The sequence below is a fragment of the Cucumis sativus genome, chromosome 1, assembly GCF_000004075.3.
Source record: "Cucumis sativus cultivar 9930 chromosome 1, Cucumber_9930_V3, whole genome shotgun sequence".
Lineage (NCBI taxonomy): Eukaryota > Viridiplantae > Streptophyta > Magnoliopsida > Cucurbitales > Cucurbitaceae > Cucumis > Cucumis sativus.
In genome coordinates, this window is record NC_026655.2 from 954,803 (window position 1) to 974,621 (window position 19,819).

General features: G+C 32.0%; 3 protein-coding genes across 9 annotated transcripts; 1 reads left to right on the forward strand and 2 right to left on the reverse strand.

The window, feature by feature from the left end:
- Positions 1-796: 796 nt before the first annotated feature.
- On the reverse strand, positions 797-2,634 carry LOC101207325 (prohibitin-3, mitochondrial). Of its 4 annotated transcripts, none has more exons than XM_011658711.2 (2): positions 1,674-2,634; positions 797-1,116 (listed from the first exon to the last, which is right to left on the reverse strand). In XM_011658711.2, exon 1 carries the CDS (start codon positions 2,519-2,521, stop codon positions 1,682-1,684), a length of 840 nt encoding a protein of 279 aa, XP_011657013.1. In that variant the 5' UTR covers positions 2,522-2,634; the 3' UTR covers positions 797-1,116; positions 1,674-1,681. The 4 variants fall into 4 exon arrangements, with proteins under 4 accessions (XP_011657013.1, XP_031735964.1, XP_011657055.1 ...); XM_031880104.1 differs by having other exon boundaries at positions 797-1,137; XM_011658753.2 differs by having other exon boundaries at positions 797-1,137; positions 1,669-2,634.
- Positions 2,635-6,906: 4,272 nt separating this feature from the next.
- Positions 6,907-12,740, forward strand: LOC105435813. Its single transcript, XM_031883820.1, has 3 exons — positions 6,907-8,175; positions 8,790-8,854; positions 11,430-12,740. The coding sequence occupies exon 1, from the start codon at positions 7,178-7,180 to the stop codon at positions 8,063-8,065; it is 888 nt and encodes a 295-aa protein (XP_031739680.1). The 5' UTR covers positions 6,907-7,177; the 3' UTR covers positions 8,066-8,175; positions 8,790-8,854; positions 11,430-12,740.
- On the reverse strand, positions 10,497-17,940 carry LOC101207716 (1-deoxy-D-xylulose 5-phosphate reductoisomerase, chloroplastic). 4 transcript variants are annotated; one of them, XM_031883817.1, is made up of 13 exons: positions 17,617-17,940; positions 16,788-16,960; positions 16,508-16,594; positions 16,064-16,189; positions 15,916-15,978; positions 15,488-15,637; positions 15,214-15,281; positions 14,692-14,803; positions 14,483-14,587; positions 14,273-14,394; positions 14,033-14,179; positions 13,722-13,914; positions 10,497-10,642 (listed from the first exon to the last, which is right to left on the reverse strand). In XM_031883817.1, the coding sequence occupies exons 1-12, from the start codon at positions 17,702-17,704 to the stop codon at positions 13,746-13,748; spliced, it is 1,410 nt and encodes a 469-aa protein (XP_031739677.1). In that variant the 5' UTR covers positions 17,705-17,940; the 3' UTR covers positions 10,497-10,642; positions 13,722-13,745. The 4 variants fall into 4 exon arrangements, with proteins under 4 accessions (XP_031739677.1, XP_011657140.1, XP_004138108.1 ...); XM_011658838.2 differs by lacking the exon at positions 10,497-10,642 and adding an exon at positions 10,871-11,238; XM_004138060.3 differs by lacking the exon at positions 10,497-10,642 and having other exon boundaries at positions 13,391-13,914.
- Between the last annotated feature and the right edge of the window lie 1,879 nt (positions 17,941-19,819).

Consider the following 19,819-nt stretch of genomic DNA (forward strand, 5'->3'; position numbering starts at 1 on the left):
GTAAAAAGATGACTTCTTCATTGCTATTAGGAAATGGATCTTAATCGTTTACGTGACACTATGAATAAAACATCAATTGCAGGTCTTATATTAGAATAGGTAAACAAAAACTTAATTAAAATAATATGTTGGTAATAAGACTTGATGTCTGTATATACTTATAATTTAGAAAACATAACGAGAGCATATTTTATAGTTTTATAGTTCTATTTTATAATGAGAGCTTATGATACATCGTAGGTACCATGCTAGTTGAAGTCTCAATTCTTTTTTCTACATTTTTTTACTAAATTTTATGTTGCTCTTGTGTCTCTTGATCCTTTGTGTTAAGTTTTCTTTCTACTCCTTGCAACCTATTTTCTCTTGCTCTAGCAGCACAGGTGAGGGAGGAAATAGTTTAATGTGTAGCCAGAAGGTCATAACAATAATTTCAACCAACAGTGTACCATTTCGAACTCAGAATTTGGTGTACAATTATTTCACACAAATATCTTACACATGATTCAATAAAAACCAATATTCTTTAAAGCGCTATTAACATCTCTTGAAAGTTATTTTTCTTTAAAATAAGTTTGGAATTTCCAGTTAAGTTCAGGTTTTCTTAAAAAAAAAAAGAGAGAAATGTACAAGAAACTAGTTTTTCATATATCTATTTGTAATTCATTAATTCAATCTAATTCAATCTATGATGAACACCTTCCTAAGAATTAACTTTCTAGGTCTCCTCGACACCCAAGCAGGTTATCTATCCCGTGAGATATATTTATAATTCATACTGTGATGCAACAAGGAATGATGAAAGAAAATAAAAACAACCATTTAACTCCATTATGAATACCAAATGAAAGAGACCCCATGTTCAAATGAAGATGTCTCGTAATGGAAGAGGGAGTTCCCTCAACCAGGCAAAAACTCAGTGAAGATTGTTACTTAATCAATAATAGGTTCTCGCTCATCAAACTAATTTTTACGAGAATAACAGAAGAAAAAAAATGCTAAAAGTTTCTTATTCTATGATGTTCATTTACCACTACGCATACGATGGGGAGAACTCAAAGTGTGAGACAAGTCATTCAGCAGATCATCTTTATGTTCGGAGCACCTCTTCAAGAAACACTGCAAGAGGACAAGAGTTTTCTGTAAAACCAAGTTTAAACGAGGGATTATTGCTCAATAAGGTGAATTCTAGAATAACTTCAACTCGACCAACTGGAGGGAATTATAAAGTGTTTTTCTCACACCGAAATAGTCCGTAAGGAAGAAAGTTGAAAAATAATTTGGATAATTCAAAAATCCAGGCCTGCCATACTTTCCATCCCCCCCACAACCACCATCTATGGTAGTACAAAGAACTTGTTTTTCTTCCTGTGCTGGTGGGCCTTGAGGGATAACAATAATCAGTAAGGTCATTTTCTAGGCTCTTCAACTGACATCCATAGTTAATGAACATGGCAATCCCGCTGCTTAATAATTAAACTAGAATAATAATAAGAAATAATCAGAGATAAAACATGGGACGGACTTCTATGTTGGAATCACATTGAATTGTGATACTAAAGAGATGCAAAGTGACAAGTTCATCAATAGTTTCAAGAAGAAATCAAACACATACTAAAGCAAGAAGAGAAATATGGACTTATGATCAATAACGTGATACGAGTTCATTACCTTACCAATGCATTCAACGGCTCGGGTTCAGAGCCAAAAGCATGTTCTGACCACCGGGCAAGTAGGCAACATTCGGCGACTTGGAGAGGGTGGATGCGATCTCCCTTGATGCTTCAATTCTCCTCAGCTCGATCAAACCCATACCAGCAGCCGATGTAGCATCAGAAATCAACTTAGCTGACTCGCTTTCACCCTCAGCCCTAATAATTGCAGCCCTTCTTTCTTGTTCAGCCTTGGCCACAACAAATTTTGAACGCTCAGCCTCTTGTTGAGCTACTTGCTTCTGCTCAACTGCCTTGGAGAACTCCGGGCTATAAGACAAATGAGTGATAGCAACGTCATCCAGCACAATGTTGAAGTCCTTAGCTCTCCGAACCAAGCTCTCACGTACAAGAGCTGAAACGTGAGGCCGCTCAGTCAAAAGCTGATCGGCGTTGAACTGAGCGACGACGGCTTTCAGAACCTCATTTCCAATGGAAGGGAGGACCTTCTCGTCGTACTCTAGACCTAAGGTTTTGAAAATATCGGAAAGTCGAGAAATCTCAGGACGAGAGAGAACACGAAGGCTCAGATTTACCATCTGAAGATCTTTGGTACCGGAAACAGACGAGAAAGTGTGCGGTCTCGTACGAATATCAAATATAAAGGGCTTTTGAAGCCATGGAATCAAGAAATGTGTTCCCTCACCAACAGTCTCGTCGATTACACCCCGAAATCGATCGAAGAGGACAGCTCTTTCACCACCATCGACAGTGTAAAGGGAGGCATTCAGAACCGATGCGGCAGCGCCGAGGCCGAAAGCAGCACGAGCAACATTGGTGAGAAATGATACAGCGGCTTGGCTGCTACCCATCCTGAAGAGAAAATGGAGAACACAATGGAAATGGCGGTGAAGAATTCACAGTAGAGACGATGGAGAAGAGGGTTTTAGGGTCCGAAAGGAAACAGAACACGAGATTTAGGGTTTATATACGGATATTTATATACTTGGTTTGGTTCGATTCGGTTCGGTTTGTAGATTGTAATCGGTCTCTTTCAACTTCAAACCGACCTGTCCACTATTTTGCTCAAAACCGAATATATTCATTTGCATCTGTTCGGTTCGATTTTTTTTCTGCCTCAGTGATTTGTATTCTGACCCTAATAATTACTAATCGGTTTCCATCATCTGTTTGCTTTGAAGTAAAATTGTGTACTTTGGAATAATTTCAAAGTTCAAATGGTAAAAATTTAACTTTTTTTTTTTATGTTTAGTGACACTTTCTTGGAGTGTATATGATACAAACAAAAATTAAGAAAAATAACTATCAACCTTTAAGAAAAGGAATCCACTCGTTAGGATGGTCTTCAAGCTAAATTGATGATGTCGAGATTTCTTGTATGAGAAGTAAGCTTGTGAGCCATAGAGTTACAAATGTGCATGGTAAAATAGAAACTTTCAATAGCTCCACAATGATATAAAACATACAGATAATCCACTTGGTCTTATTAGAGTATTGAGATGAGTTCATTAGAAGGTGACATGTGATTAAAGTATCGGTTTCAAACTTTAGAGGTTAAATACCCTTTATCATAATTTTTCATGTACTAGATTTCTTTCTAATTGGTCTTGGATTTTCTCAAGTTTAGAAATTTTTCAAAAATATCTTGTATTTTATAACTATTGAGAAAAATTTTGGATAGTTATTTTTCAAATTGAGAAAGAAATTACAAAATGATTGAATTTATGACTAATTAAATATTAACATGTGTCCTAGACTGAAAATGGCTTAGAGTGACTATGGGATTGTATAAAATATTTTGGTTAAATTTGATGTTATTATTTGGGCAATGTCCAATTGAGCATAAAAATAGGTCCCAAAAGCGACTAAAACCTAGATCACACATGAAATTCCCAAGTCCACATTGAAATTCTATAAACATAGGAGTTATTTTTCAACGCGGAACTCTCTAAGCTCTTGAAGTCCAAATCACACATGAAACAAAAGTTTTTCGAGAATACAAACATTTTTCAAGACTTCAAATTCAAGAACATCACATGTTTCGTTTCCTCGAACCCACCATACATGATCAATATGTAAGCAAGCTACAAAGGCTTCAACACTAATCAACATTGAGAATAAGTTGCAAAGCCCTCAAGATAAATCAACATCTAGAATAATATATAAATTGTAAAATCATCAAGACAAATTTTACTTTCCGAGAGAAAGCATCGAATGACCGCTTATCATAGATTGTACACATAATATCGAAATCGATACAAGTATAGAAATTACTTCAAATCCAATCAATTGATTGTGTTAAAGAGAGTGGTGGTGCCTTGGAAGTAATTGAAATCAAATAGACAATTGTTATCTCAATTGAAAACATGTTGATTCAATAGATTTGAGTCTATGACCATCTCCATTCTATTATATTTTTCTAGTCTTTGCATTTTCCCTCATAAGTACCATATTCTTTAAAATTTCCACGTCATTTCTCACCTCATATTTATGACTACTAAGTTCCCATAATTTTAAATCATTGACTGCCAATTTGTTTCTATTTATTGTATTTAGATTTGCTATACTTTGGGAAAGTGGGTCTCAAGTCAAAATATATATGTAATCACGTAATTTTATTATCCTCACAACAAATAATCATAAATTATAATAATCGAATTTGAGAAGAGAATACGAGAAGAGTTAAGACAATCTCCTTTATTAATATATGTTCGTAGATCCATATATAACTACCAAGATAAATCCTATTATAAAAATCTATAGTGTATGTTTGGAGTAAGTACCACACTGATATGCATGTTTTATCTTTTACATACAACATTTTTTCTTATGATCCAATTTATACATCGATAAGTATAATTTGTATAATAGAGTTAATATTTGTATAATCAATAGAATAATTACTGTTAAAAATATTTACAAAATATAACTAAGTAGTAGATTCTATCAATGATATATATATTAATAAACAAATGCTAGACTTCTTTTAGTTTTATCAATATCATTCACATATATGAAATTTTGTTATATTTTGATTCATCTAGCTACTGTATATTTAAAAATATACCCGTTAAATATTAATATTGATTCAATTGCTCAAATCATATATATTTATCCATTTAATGAGCTATATTTGCATATTCTTGTAGATTTAAGAAGGGCCCTTCTTGTTTGGACTTGGAGCGCACGTGGCAGTCTTGAACAGCAAGCCTATTTTCTCTAAGGAAAAAGAAAGAAAAAAACAATTTTCTTAGATTTGACAAAATGGGAATTAAGAAGGCAACCATAATCAAAGAAAAGTATTACTTCAATACCATTGGAAGCAAGTTGCCCTAAAATTTCAACTCATCATATTTTCAAAATAAATAATTAAGTCATCATTTCTCATTCAAATATTTAAGTATTTCAGAAAATTAATTATATTTTGGTTGACATTATTTCTTTAACAGAAAAATAATTTTACAGAAAACTCACTCATATCGTTCAATTTCTATGACGAATCTCAAATTGTTCTCTACAAAATTAAATGAAAAGTTTGATGGTGGCAAATGGTTCAATAGAGGTAGGGACGAGCATATAGAAACGACGTTTTTAACTCATACTTGTTCCATATATATTTATAATTTCACTAAATTGTCCGATTATAGTTTATTGCATGATATAAACTTTTTACTCATCTTTTCAATGTATGATTGGTGTTAAAATTCCTTCAATTTGTTATTTGACGGTTTCGCTAATCAATCAATGACACATGTCCGAAATGTTAGGATGTTTGACTAGCCTACAAAAACTTAGCTCAATTGACATGATTGGTTAGTTCTAATCTCTCAACCCTCAATTTGCAATTTTGTATTATTATATTTCATTCCCTACGTTATATACATAATACCTATATAATTAATAATGGATATTTTTTATAATGCTATCATAGTACCTATTACTCTCATTCATAATTTTACACGTTATTAAATTACAAATCAATTTATTTTGTCATTATTTTTAAATGATGCTATCATAACAACTAATGAATTGAAGTAGTATAAACAATTCTCGAGATTTTTCTTTTGTTCTTTTCCTTACCTAAGATATTACGATAGCCAACTTAGAATCTATATTACTTTTAGATATTATTTAAAAAAACAGAGTTTTTAAGTTATAGTTGTTGAAAACACATAGGTTGTTGAATAAAAAATTGATTTGTCAAAGCTGATTTGTAGTATTAAAATAAGAAGTGGTGGAAAGACATTGGCTTATTCAAATTCTTTCCTACCATTCTCTTTTCCTATGGGTTTGATATGGAAATGAATTAGACCATATCCACTTGGCACCCAAAAACAACTCATTATCAAAAGTATAAGTTGGTTGTTTCCCATTGTTCATCATTCCATACTTTTTCTTTTTAACCTAAACTCTCTATTTATCCAAAGATTAATAATAATAAATTCATTAGTTGAAGTCTTAACTTCTAGAAAAATAAGACTTTCATATATATATATATGCATACAGATATATGCAAACATGTTGCACCTTGTTAATTCAAAATTTTAAAAATATGTGAAAGTTAACTATGATAAAGTTTAAAATGTACAGATACATAGAGACAAGATTCAACATCCACAACTTCAATTAATTTATAATAATAAATTACAAATTAGATTTCGAATAATTATAAAATTATAATTGATGACATAATGAATAATAATTAAGTATATAGCAAATATTTTAAAAAAACTACAAATATAGCCAAATCTATCAATGATAGACTTGTGTCGTTGATAGACTCTTATGGTTTATCAATAAGACCAATATTTACAACATAGTCCAACAATTATAGACTTTGACAAATTTTACTATAATTACAACAAAAATTAAAATGTTGCTATGTATTTAATTATTTTAAATCTAATTGCTATATTTGGCACTTACACTTTTATAGCTTCAAACTAGAATTTAGTCTTTATGATTTTTTGCCCGATAAATGACTATACCTAAGTAAGAACTAAATAATCGTAAGATTCTTTGAAATTTGCAATTTTCAAACTGTTTTATTTTTTATTTTTTCAATAAAGAAAAAGGAAAAAGAGAAAGGGAAAGGAAAAAAGAAGGGTTTGTAAGAGTGGGCCCAGCCCAGTGGGCCAGTATTATGCTAACGTCACGGTCCACTTCCGCAGCCCGCAAATTTGTTCAAATATCAAAGGAAATACCAAACGCTACGCATTGACTCCATCTCCTTCGCATGTGTGAAAAATCCCCTCGGTCTTAATTTGCATTCCTGACACGTGTTACCTCCAAATATAAATAAAGCAGTGCCAAATTAATCAATTAAAGCGCGTCAGTAGTTGAGGCCGTTCGTTTCATCTTTCCCCTGTGGCGCCTTCCCCCCTTTTCACTTCCAACTATAAAACCATAATCCAAACCTTCCATTTCCCCTAAACTTTCCGCCATTTTCACACACCTTAATTTTCTCTCTAAACCTGGTGAGAATCGCGACTGTGAATTTTCTAACAATGGAACCAGGTGAAGGTCCGGCGCGTCTCTCAATGTCGCCGACTTTTAGTAGCTATTCTTCAGGTAGTTGTAGCCTTGCTGAAATTGCTGCTAGAGTTGTTCGAGAAGTTGGAGAAGAACCGTTTGCAGATGCTGATAATTACGGCTGGGAGGCTCAAGGTTCGGTTTACCGTTTCCGAGAAAACTTGTCCAACGGCTCTGTGTCGGAAGGAGTTAGAAGTAATGACGGTGGTAAAAATGGTGATGATGATGAAGAATTCGAGTTTGCTGTTCTCAGAGAACCAGATGCGCCTACGAGTTCTGCTCATGAAATCTTTTATAATGGACAAATCAAGCCGGTTTATCCGGTATTCAACATGGACTTACTGCTAGACAACGGCTCGCCGGTAGACAACGGATTGGAGAAGTTGAAGAAGAAACCGGCTGTGCGTCGTTTACCGTTGAGGAAATTGATGAACGAGGAGCGTAAACTAACGTCGTTCTCCTCATCTGGAGCGGACGATCTAGGAGGCGTTCCATTGGATACGTATTGCGTTTGGTCTCCAAGCCCTGAGAAAAAATCCACAGGAAAAAGAAATAAAACAATTTCTACAGCATCGTCAAACAGGTGGAAATTTAGGGATCTTCTATACAATAACAGTCGAAGTAAAAGTGAAAGAGAGGATAAACTTACGAAGAGGAAGTCGAGTATTATGAAGAACAATGAAACTGGAAATGTATCGAAGGAAAAGGAAGATTATAGATCTGGTTTCTTCACATCTTTCTCTGCACAGAACAGTCATTATGGAAGGAACAGATCGGTGAAAGAACCGGAAAAGAGAAGATCCTACTTGCCATACAGAGAACATTTAGTAGGCTGTGTGGCTGATGCCAAAGGAAGAATATAGAATTTGCTTCCAATTTGTGAAGATTTGTTTGTGGATGAATTTCTGAAGCACATAACTGTGATTCAAAAAGAACTGAAAAATTGTGTAGTTTCCAATCAGGTTTAAATTAGGTTTGTTCTCGTCTCTATAATTTTATATATCTCATCAATTCTTTTTCTGATTGAAAATGCCGTTTCCTTTTGTTGTGCTGTGTATTACACAAATTACAAGTTGCTTGTGATTGTATCCAATCTTCCTTTGAATGAAGATGATTCGCAATGCGTTTCATCTTTCTCTTGATGACCTTCTCCAATTCCCTCCACTTGCAAGTTTCTGATGATTAATTGTTCCTGTTGCTAATGGCTGATTCATTTTTCATATCATCTTCTGCTTTCTATTTGTTGGAAGTCGGCAAGTAATCTAAAGCGTTTAAAAAAATAGTTCGATGGGATATGCTATTTATTCAACGACTTTATAATTATGTAAAGAACCACAGGTCGTCTATTCAAGTGTAGCCCATCATATTAGAATAGTTCTTTCTTTTTCTTTGGAATATTGCATAAGAATAGTGATTAACTTATTTAATCTGGTCAAATTTATAATTAGTAAACATGATTAACATGAATAATGCGTCTGTTTTTCCACTGAATTTACATATAATCCATTTTTATTAAATATTGTTATCTTGATTGATTGATAGTTAAATCATACCTAATAAACTTTCCTACCAATTGTGGTGATGCAGTTGGTATTTAATCTAAGCGCCATTTATCTGGAGAGAATAAAGAATAAAGATCTTCCATCTTCCAAGTAAGTTTCTCTTTTACTTTTTGCTTTTAAATTTTGTTTTACTTTCACACTTTGTCAAATCTTATATTATATTTTATCTATCATAAGTTGCGCATTAGTTAATTCTATATAGTCGATAAAATGGTCATAAAATTGAATTTCTTTAGCTCTAAGGTAGTTGAACTAAGATACCGCCCCCTTCACCGTCTACGTTGAGAGAAACAACCACACCCACAAGAAGTCTGTGAAATGTATGAATTTACTTCTTTTTCCTCTTTCCAAAGAGGGGGAATAAAAATTCCATACGTCTTGTGAATATGATAAATAAGTTATCAATTTTCATTCAGATTTTTTTACTCAAATGGAAAGAAAAGAAGGTAAAGAATTGTTACTAAATAGTTCTTTTAGTTGTGAAAACCAAGGGAATCAGAATGCACTTCTGTGGGACATAGATGTCCTAGACAAAGGGTTTGTCTAGAAAAGAAATCAACATGAATTCGTTCCATTCAAAGTCACTCTAAAACGTGTCTTTAATCACTCAAATTTACTTTAATATTTTATTTTAGTTTACACTTATAAATACAATTCTCATATAATCAAAATGGGTTTTAAATGTTTCTTTTCAAAAGCAATTTTGAAAATGACTTGTGATTTTAACAATTTTGGAGCTATAATACCACATGTACAAATAGTCTTCACTTCTTGTCCTCCATGTTCGTTCATGTTAAAGAATGCAAAGGCAATTAATTTGTTCTAAGTTTTTAACAAAATACCCATCACAACTTGTGTACTATAGTCCTCATTTTGGAGTCTTACAAGATTGTATGATTTGTTTTGAAAGTTATAGTGGTTCAAATCTCACCTACCTATAAATTAATTTTTTACGAGTATTTCTTTTTAGGATACGTATGAATGGTTTAAATTATGTATCAAGCTATAACAAAAGGTTATGAGAATTATTTTTTTGGATCGAGATGAGATGCAAAGGGTTTTTACCATCCTGTCTCATCATTAGAGGGAAGTCGGTGTCATTCTCTGTCCTCTGTATTGGGACTCATTGGATATTATTGCATGAAATGATGAAAACTTTGAAGCAAGCATGTGAGTTAGGTTCATGTGTGTAAACTATATCTATGATCGATGTCTTTGGTCATGGTCCATTATTTTTGTCATTTTCCAACACAATCCTACTGCTGAGAAGCTCTTTCATTCAGTTGTTATCCACTGGAGCCTCAAAGTAATTATTCCACAGCTTCTATAGGAAATTCACTTTAGACATAACTGTGCTTTTCAGTTTCAACCTTTTTTTTTCTTTTAATTAAGCTTCTAAATACTAATTTAACGCTCTTAAAAAATTGAATTTCAAAAACTATAACTAAAAGTGTAGTCATTATCGGCTAGGACTTTAAGGATTTCTCTCTTTAGTTGTAACTCAATACTCCTACTTTCGTATGCTTCTTGATAGCAAAGTTAATAGTATTGAAATAAGGATTTCTCTCTTTAGTTGTAACTCAATACTCCTACTTTCGTATGCTTCTTGATAGCAAAGTTAATAGTATTGAAATATTTAAGGGAGTGTTTGACCCAATAAGTTAGGGAGAGTAGAGTCGTGAATTTCACGTCTTGTTTGATTGGCCTAAGAAGTTTATAGATCCTCACAACAAAAAGAAAATTTCAATTTTATGTTTTATTAAAGCTTCATAGCGTAGACTCCGAAAATTTACAACTCCTAGACGTGGAAAAAAGACTTAAGTAAACATGGGAAACTAAGGGATTTGCTGCAACTTTGGCCCACACATTAGACCCCATCTACATGAATAGAGCAAACCATTTAAATCTCTTTTAGAAAAGTTATTCTTTGATAATTAAAGAAGAAATAACTGGGAATTATGGACTGTTTTCTGCATCTCATAATAGTCAAAGAATTTATAGTTGTGGGGCAGAAGACTGAAAGCAACTTTGTTAAAGAGACATGAAAGGAACCATTAAATTGAGGGAGAAACTTGTGAAAATCTGCTTCTAACTTTAGAAAGAAAATTATAAAATTTTCAAGCCCTTGACTCCACTTTATGTCAGTGTGAGCTAACCATTAACAAGGACTAATTGCCCTTTGTTGATACCAAAGTAGTTTAAAATTATAACCATCATGAATGTTTAATGGTCAAAATGAGACATTGTTTCAATATTTAACTAGAAATCACGAGTTCAATTTACAGTGACTATCTAACCAAGAAATATTGTAGGGTTAAACAAGTTGTCCCGTGAGATCAATAAAAGTTGTTGTTTAACGTTACTGAAACTTCCCTTTCAAGTTGATGTGAAAACTTTATTATTCCTGGCTAGATTTTCCAAGCATCATTCTAAAGCTTCGACATTGGACTCGAGCACTTTTTGGACAATATTCCCTTCATAATATGTTTTGTAAAAGAACAAAAAGAAATCAAAAAGAAATTTAGGAAATGATTGGTCTAGGTGTTATGCTTTAGAATATTTCACAAAAAAGATACTGCTTAATCCCTATCAAGATATTGTTTGATATCAATACCAAGTAGTTTATAATTATTCCTTCATCTTATACTTTGTAATGGAAATTCAGGAAATGATTGGGCCAGGTGTCATGCTTTAGAACAACATTTCACAAAAAAGAAAGAGAAATGAGCAAATGGGATTTTTAGGGAAAAAAGAAGAGAGAAAAATTGGAGGGAAGAATTTTGATTTAGAAATTCTTACCTTTTGTAGTGGGAAAAGTTGCTTGTTAAGAACTTGAGTGGGTGTGTTAGTGTTAGATTAGATATTATAAATATAAAGCTAAGTAGCCATACTTTCAGACTCAGCAGAATATTTCCTTTTATCTGAATCCTTTTTTTTTTTTTTTTGACCTTTTCTAATATTTCTATGTTTTGATATTCTATTCTTTTTACTGTTCAACTAGTATTTGATGGTTTTCTTCCTTTCTTTTTTCCTACTAGTGATATTCAACAGAAAGTGGAATTGTGTGGTTTAAATTTTGAATTAAAACTTGTTTGATAGTCCTTTTTGTAGTCTACCTTTACAAAAACAAAAGCAAGTTTTGAAAACTAAAAAGAAGGGAAAAGAAATGCTTGTTTTTAGTCTTAGGATTAGATTAAGAGATTCCTAAATTTCTTTTTTCATAAAAGATCAATGAAGGAAATTGCTATTTCAAAACTGCATTGGTGCCTAATGCAAGTTATTGTTAATTTTATTACAAAATATTTTAATAAGGAAACCTCCTAACACGTCAAGGAAGAAGAAACTGAAATACTACTAATCACTTTGACAATAATCTTTTACTATTATTATTATTATATTTTTAGCACTTTACCACGTTATAAAAGGTGGGGGTGGGGTTGAATTGAGACCATGATTAGAAATTTTTTGTTATCATGGAGATTACTAATAGCTTTGCTTATTTGTCTTGATTGGTCATTTTATACATGTTTGGGAGTTGTTTGAAAATGAATATACCATGTTTTCAAATATAGTAAAATATCATTAGTAGATGCTAATAGACACTAATAAATTACTATCATATAGTATTGATAGTAGTATTGATAGACACAAGATTTGGTATAGACTCGAGATCCTCTCAACTCTATCGTTTTTATAATATATATAAATATATAAACTATTTAATTCTTAATATTTGTATAATTTATTTTTCAAAACTTTCTTTTCTATTCAAATTACAACTTTACAACTTTTCGATTTCCATCAAGAAATAATAATTATACATTTTATGCACCTACCATAAATCTATTCAACTATATTTATTTTATTATTTTTTATTTTTATAAAACTTCAACGATTTTTTCTGCTTCTTCAACATCTTCTCAAAACATGGAAGGTAAGTTTTCATTTATTTGTTTTTCTTTTTGTTTGTAACTTATTTGTTTTTCTTTTTGTTTGTAAGTTATTTTATTTATAGACCTTCATTTTAATATTTTAACTTTTTTCTTTTTCTTTTTTTTTAGTTTTGAAAATTTCTTATTCAATGTCTCTTAACTTCGGTAAGTCTAATTTATAAGTTTAATTTATTTTATAGTTCATTTGTTTTATATTCATTTTATTTATTCTTAAAATAATTTAGGAATCTTAATTAAACTGGTTGGAAATGTTTGGAAATGTTTTTTAAAAAAGTAATAATAGTTATGAAAGTTAATGTATATATATAATATTTTTACTAAATTATAAAGCTCCTCAAATTGTTACTGTTTGATAGATGTGTCTATCACTTTCACTCTACCACTATAAACGATGATAAAATTCTGCTATATGTCTAATTGTTGTTATAAGTTTTGTTATATAATCTTTTTTAAATATGTAATAATTGAGAAAAATGGAATTTAATTTTCATCTCAACAAAGGACAAAAATTAAAAAATAAAAGCTATTTTTAACATAACAAAATGAGTTAAAATATAGTCATCAACTAAGATATGGTTGATTGTGATGTTTTGTTGTATATATAAATATTAAAAAAAATTGTCCAGTAAAATAATTTTAATTTTCTTTAATGGAAAAGTTTACTTTTTCTGCATTTATCAATTAACCTTAAGACCTCCTATTATTTTCACTTGTTCCTCAAACAAACAATTATGTATTCTGTACAATAGACTTTTTAACCTTAAAAATGAAAAACGAATGGCCTTTCACTTATCCCATAAAATCAATTTCACCTTCATTTCCCCCATAAACTGTAATATCACAATTGATTTATAGTTTTGAGCTGTGGTTTCTTCCTTTCTTTTCATTACTATTATTATTTTCTTAATTCCTAACTGATTCCTTAAAAGCTACCTTCTTTCTGCTTAGGCCATTTTATAAAGACACAACCAAAGCTCTCATCAAAGCATCAGTACAAGATTTACCTTGTTGCATGCCGATACGAACGGTTATGCAGCTACAGGACTAAAAGAGGAAGACGACTGCAAATTTGCAGCGTAATCCCTAGCCCATAGGTCGTAATGTACGATCTCCTCAAGAGAAGGTGCAGTGATCAATTCGTTTTGATGCTTGTCACATGTTAGCTCCACAACCTTAAAAATATCCAAGTAGCTGATTCTGTAAACAAATAAAACTAAGGATTATCCTCGGAATTCTAGTCGTCCTATTCTGGACGTAACATTGGGTAGTAATATAATGTCAATGGAGTATATGGGGTATGGAGTTGAATACATACTTTTCATCAATGAACATTTCCACCGCCTTCTCGTTAGCTGCACTAAGGACTCCAGTCATGGTTCCACCTGCCCGTCCAGCAGCATATGCCAGATCCATGGATGGGTATTTTACATTGTCTGGAGTTTTGAATGTGAGCGAACCTAGCCTGCATCATCAAATAGGGTGTAGATGATCATGAGGTCACTTAAGGACGTAGAAAAACAAGAGCTTTACGATGACAACTTCATGAAAAACGTACTTGCAAAGATCAAGGCGAGGCCAAGTTACTTCAGAGCAGTATAATCTTTCTGGCCATGTTATAGTGTATGCTATGGGCAAGCGCATATCAGGCCAACCCAATTGTGCTAAAACAGATGAATCCTGTAGACAGAAAGAGAAGATGCTCAAGATTTTAGCTGCCTCGTCCGATTTTTATTGAAATTGATCGTTACTGTAGAATTGTACAGACCTGTGTTTCTATCATTGAATGTATGATGGACTGCGGGTGGATTACAATCTCAATGTCATCGTATTCAGCTCCAAATAAATAGTGTGCTTCAATGACTTCTAGACCCTGTCCAAAAATGAAACTTATCTTGTTACATGCAAACTTAAACAACAGATATGTGAGTGTTTCTTATTTGCAACTTGAATTACAAGGGAGAATTTGAACTATACCTTGTTGAAAAGAGTGGCGGAGTCGACAGTGATCTTTTTTCCCATGCTCCAGTTAGGGTGCTTTAAAGCATCTGCAACTTTAACGTCCTTCAACTTTTCAACTGGCAAGTCCCTGTCATTAATAGCCTCAATAGACGATCTCTTTGTAGCATCAAGTTGGAGAATTTATATATATATATATATAGACATATACAATGTGTCTTAAGGTTCATATTGTAAAAGGTTGATTGATAATCGAAATTTGAACCCAACAAAACTTCTTCAAATTTCCATTTCTCCAATTTTTTTCATACTAATTTCAACTGATCTCTCCAAACCTTGTAATCTATAAATATAAACAAAGAATTCATATGGTAACATATTCGAGGGGAAAGAAAATGCACGTCTGACATTGCGTATAAGAAAAAATCATTAAGAAAAACAATAGAAGAAATTAAAAGGAATAAAAAGGAAAAGTCCGTTTTGATATTCTTCATTTATTCAACTCAGTAACTAATACCAAAATATTATATAAATGAATACCTGAAAGCCCCACCAGATGCGGTCAAAATAATGCGGCGAAGTGCACCCTCGGGCAATCCCTGAATACACTGTAGAAAGACATCTTTAAGATCCTCCCAGAGAATTGTAAGATGCGATTGTGTTGTGTATATACATGGCAGTAGGTTAGCCAATTGACGTAGGATAAGCAGAGATCTAAATAAACCTCTAAATATCAAAGCAACATCACTCGATAGTTTATAGAAGGAAAGATACTTTGTTAACAGAAGTTTCCGGGAACGAATTCATTACATACCTGGAATATAGCTGAATGTTCTGAATCAGCGGGAAGGATCTTTACATTGTGCTTGTGGGCAAGGGGAAGAACAAAGGGACCACCAGCAATAAGAGTCTCTTTATTGGCCAAGGCTATGTCTTTCCCAGCTTCAATTGCAGCAACAGTAGGCTAAAGAAAGACACTAAGTTCAGCTTCTAGGCACTGTTGTTTATCAATAAGTACCCAACTAACAACAAGAGGTGCTAACAACCAGACAGGATTCTCAATGTGCTAAACATACAATTATGATATCATGTACTTAATCTTCTAAAGAGATGGCCCCAAACGAACCAATGTTATTCCTACTACTAAGATTTAGGAAATTTGGGTGGTATGTTCTTTTGTGAAATATAGATGTGCGTGTAGGTGTAACTATATTCCTTGAACTTTTAGAAAAGACGGAGTACCTTTAGTCCAGCACAGCCTACTATTCCTGTAACAACAGTGACTGCATCCGGGTGTCTTGCAACCTGAATGTTTTCAAGAACATGGTTTAAAGGATCCAAATAGCTTTCATAGTTAGGCTTTTTACAAAGACTAGACAGGGAAGAATACCTCAATTACTCCCTGCTCACCAGGAATAATCTCAGGCTTTTCATCAAGATCAGCCAAAGCCTCTTTGAGCTCGTCAATTAAGGACTCATTTCTAACAGCAACTAATTGAGGTTTAAATGTTTTCACCTGAGCCATAGAATATCATGCTAATAAGCAAATAAATTCAGCCTTCAAGGTCAACGTTAAATAAATTAGGTAGATCTTTCTTGGCTTTGATAGTCCTTTTCATCCTTTCCCATTAGAGATAAAGAATCACATCATCCATATAAGAAGTTATCTACTTTTGATTATGCTATATTGCTATGGTTTGGTATGTAGTCTTTTGTTTAGAATTGATTATCAAAATCGCCACTGTACAGTTGTTAGATGGTGGTTACATATCCAAGATGTGTTTTAACCAAGCTGAAACAACTAGCTCCACAGAATGACATCATAAATGACTACCTGATCTGCAAGGAGAGTTATATTAGAGCCGGCTGCAAGTCCGACAACTTTAAATTTCTCGGGGTTCTCTGCCACAATATCCAATGTCTGTAGAACAAAAAATTGGAAATAAGAAACCGTTGAGGGACTAAAAAATAAATTGAAAATAAAAAATTGTTGATTCGTTCAATCTTCTTCCTGAAAGAGACAAGTCTACTACTCTCTTGAGACAAAAAAATATTAATTGTGGACAGAAGAAAAGAGTTTTGTCTTGCTCTAGTAGATGTCAAATCCAACATACTTGAGTTCCAATGGAACCCGTGGATCCTAGAATGGAGATAGGCTTCCGGCCGTCCCATTTCTTATACCCCGGCGGTACGACCGCTTGTCCAGGCCAAGCTGGAGGAGGAGGCTGTGAAGAACAGTGAATTCTTTTATGAACTATAGTTCTACACTCCTTAATGGAGGATCCACCTGAGAATAAAAAAGTTTAAGATTCAAACGCTGTTTAAATTGAATAAAACAACAGTCCATCTGCATATTTAAAGGTGTTGGAATCAACCTAGAGATCGACGGCCCTGAGAGCCCATTCTCCAGGTTCAAATTTATTCAACCACTCCTGAATCTTTTCACGAAACAATAAAACAACTAAAATAATAAACGATTGCGTCACACTCCGAACATATTCCAATCTTAAATAACGAATCAAACTCAACTACAATTTCTTATTCACGAATTTCAACAGAGTATTCTGATGAATCAGTCAGTCAAATTTTAGGAGACAAAAACAGAAAGAAAAAAAACTCAGATAATCAAAATTCTAAAACACTTCCAAAAAATTCAAAATAATTAAACTCAAACCGAAAATAATCCCTGTTGTTACCAAGATAAAACCTAAAAAATCAAGAATAAACTACTGGCGATCTGTCGATATAGGTAGCAATGCAGCAGCTAACCAGTCCAGAACTCCAGTACATGAAACTGATTCTCAAAAGGAAAAAAAAAAAAAATCATCTATCTGTTTTCCTCAAATTGTTCAGCACATCAAAAGACAACAACAACAGCAAACAGAAAATCGTGAAGCAAGGAAAAACAGAGAGAGAGAAGAAAGACGAAAAGTGAAAAAAAACCTTGAAGTTTGGTGAAGTGTCTGGAGCGAGAGGATTCCAAGAAGGAGAGTGCCTTGATTTCAGGCGGAGCAAGAACATTCAACGCCATTACAACTGTGAATTAAAGAAGAAATGGAAGGAAAAGATCCGGCAAAAAGCTCTTGCATACAAAGAAGAAAATGAAGAAGAAGAAGAAGAAGAAGAAGAAGCAAAGAATTGAGGAAAATGGAGAAAAGGACAAAGGTTTAGTTCTTCTTCCGATGAAGAGCCCAAGCCCCACAGTCCTTTGTGCCGGAATATGTGTGGTGGAGGAGACGGCAAAAGAATGAAAATGAAAAATGAAAAAACTCATTTATCATTTTTATTTTTTGGTTTTCTAATTTAATTTTATTTATTTAATAAAAAGAAGATAAGTGGAATTGGAAATTAGAATATGACCAAAATGGAATCAACGCTCAGCACTTGAATTTGTTTAGTTGTAATATTCCCTTCTTCCCTCCATATATTCAACTCCCCCTTAGTTAATTAATTAACCCTCAAAACACTTGTTAATCACTATGTTTATTATTAATAGAAGAAAAATGGTCTATAATAGCAAATTTGATAAAATATTTATATTAGACATTGACATGTTTCTATCAATTTATTTCTTTGATAAAATCTGAAATTTTATTTGTAAATATTTTAATTTATTTTACTATTTTTTAAGAATTTTAAAAAAGTTTGACAAACTAATTACAGTGTTTGAGAATATGAAGTATAAATATTTTATCAAATGAATTAAACAATAGACATTAGACAATACAGATATTTGATAATAAATAACCATATATTGAAATTTATAGATCAAATTAAGAGACGTAAATCTTATATAACATGCTCAAACCTTTGATAAAATATGGTTTTTTTATAATTATTTTAATGTTTGGACGATGATATATCTAATTGTATAATATTTTAGTTTTCGTTTTTAGAAAATTGTATTTTGTTAATTTTAATACTCTTGTTTTTTATTTAAAAAATGAAAAGAAAAAAAAAAAAAATTCTTCTTTTGGGGGAAAAGATGGTATGTTGGTAACTCTCCATATTTGGATGGTAGATTTTGAACAAACATGTGATTAGAATAATATTAACAAAAAGTACTGGTAAACTTCCCTTATTAAGCTTACTACCATTTCTAGAATGTAATACAATAAACATAGTCTTCATTCTAACCTTGAAAAAACATATGTTCATGTTTTAATTTGTTAGAACTTGACTTCTTTTTATAAAATATAATCTTCTAAATATATAATTAAACTAACTTAGAAGATTTTTTTTTTTAAAGTAAAACCATCAAATTTTTAATTTTTTTCTCATTTATAATATAAAATTCTTTCTATTATGAGAATGTTGAATCCAACTCTTTTTTTTTTATTATTGTTACTATGTTTTGAGATCTTATTTCTAGTTCAATTTTGGATTACTCTCCTTTTTAAGCACTTTTCTAATTTTAGTAATTATGAATATATTTTAACTTTTTAAATAAATCGTGAATAAGAAATATGTAGCTCAAATTATATAGAAAAAGAACCATAAAATTATCAAAATTGTTGAAGGAGAAATTGGTTTTATTCTTTCTTTTTTATTATTGTTGTCTTGTAAGTATAAGGCTATGTCATTGACATTCTTGTTTGGTTAGAAACACAAGGTAGATGGAAAATGATGTTTTTCATTCTCAATGTCATTTGTTTTATTACGTGAAAGAAGCTTTTAAGTAGTATATGATATTTAATAATAAATTATTTAACGACGTATCAAATAATAAATAGAGGTAGTATGTAATATGTAATATGTGGTACTATAATTTTTTTTTCAATTAAGAAAACCAAACATTCCATCGTTATGTAATGTGTAGACTCATTCGATCCAATTTTACTCTATTTAATTGAAGTTAAAAGTCCACAAACTTCTTCCAAAATTTTAAAAGTTTAATTAACTATTTGACACCAACACTCTAAAACTAACGTAATAAATTTGTTAGATAATTAACAAGAAAATAATTCTACGGTAATCAAAAAACAAAATATGGATATCTAACTTTCAAGTTTATGGATATGTCAATCAAACTTTCATCATCAATAATAACCGATTATACATATAATGTCAAATAAGCATAGAGCAATTGTCATAATTAAAACGAGAAAGGATAACTTAAAAAATAACAATAGTACATATCACATTT

Excerpts from the sequence above, each read along its gene's own strand:
- LOC101207716 (XM_031883817.1), bottom strand. The coding sequence starts at position 17,704 with ATGGCGTTGAATGTTCTTGCTCCGCCTGAAATCAAGGCACTCTCCTTC. Across the intron at positions 16,595-16,787 it reads CGGGTTCCATTGGAACTCAA|ACATTGGATATTGTGGCAGA; the intron begins GTATGTTGGATT and ends TTTGTTCTACAG. Across the intron at positions 14,804-15,213 it reads GCATCTGGTGGGGCTTTCAG|GGACTTGCCAGTTGAAAAGT; the intron begins GTATTCATTTAT and ends TATTAATGACAG.
- LOC101207325 (XM_011658711.2), bottom strand. The coding sequence starts at position 2,521 with ATGGGTAGCAGCCAAGCCGCTGTATCATTTCTCACCAATGTTGCTCGT.
- LOC105435813 (XM_031883820.1), top strand. The coding sequence starts at position 7,178 with ATGGAACCAGGTGAAGGTCCGGCGCGTCTCTCAATGTCGCCGACTTTT.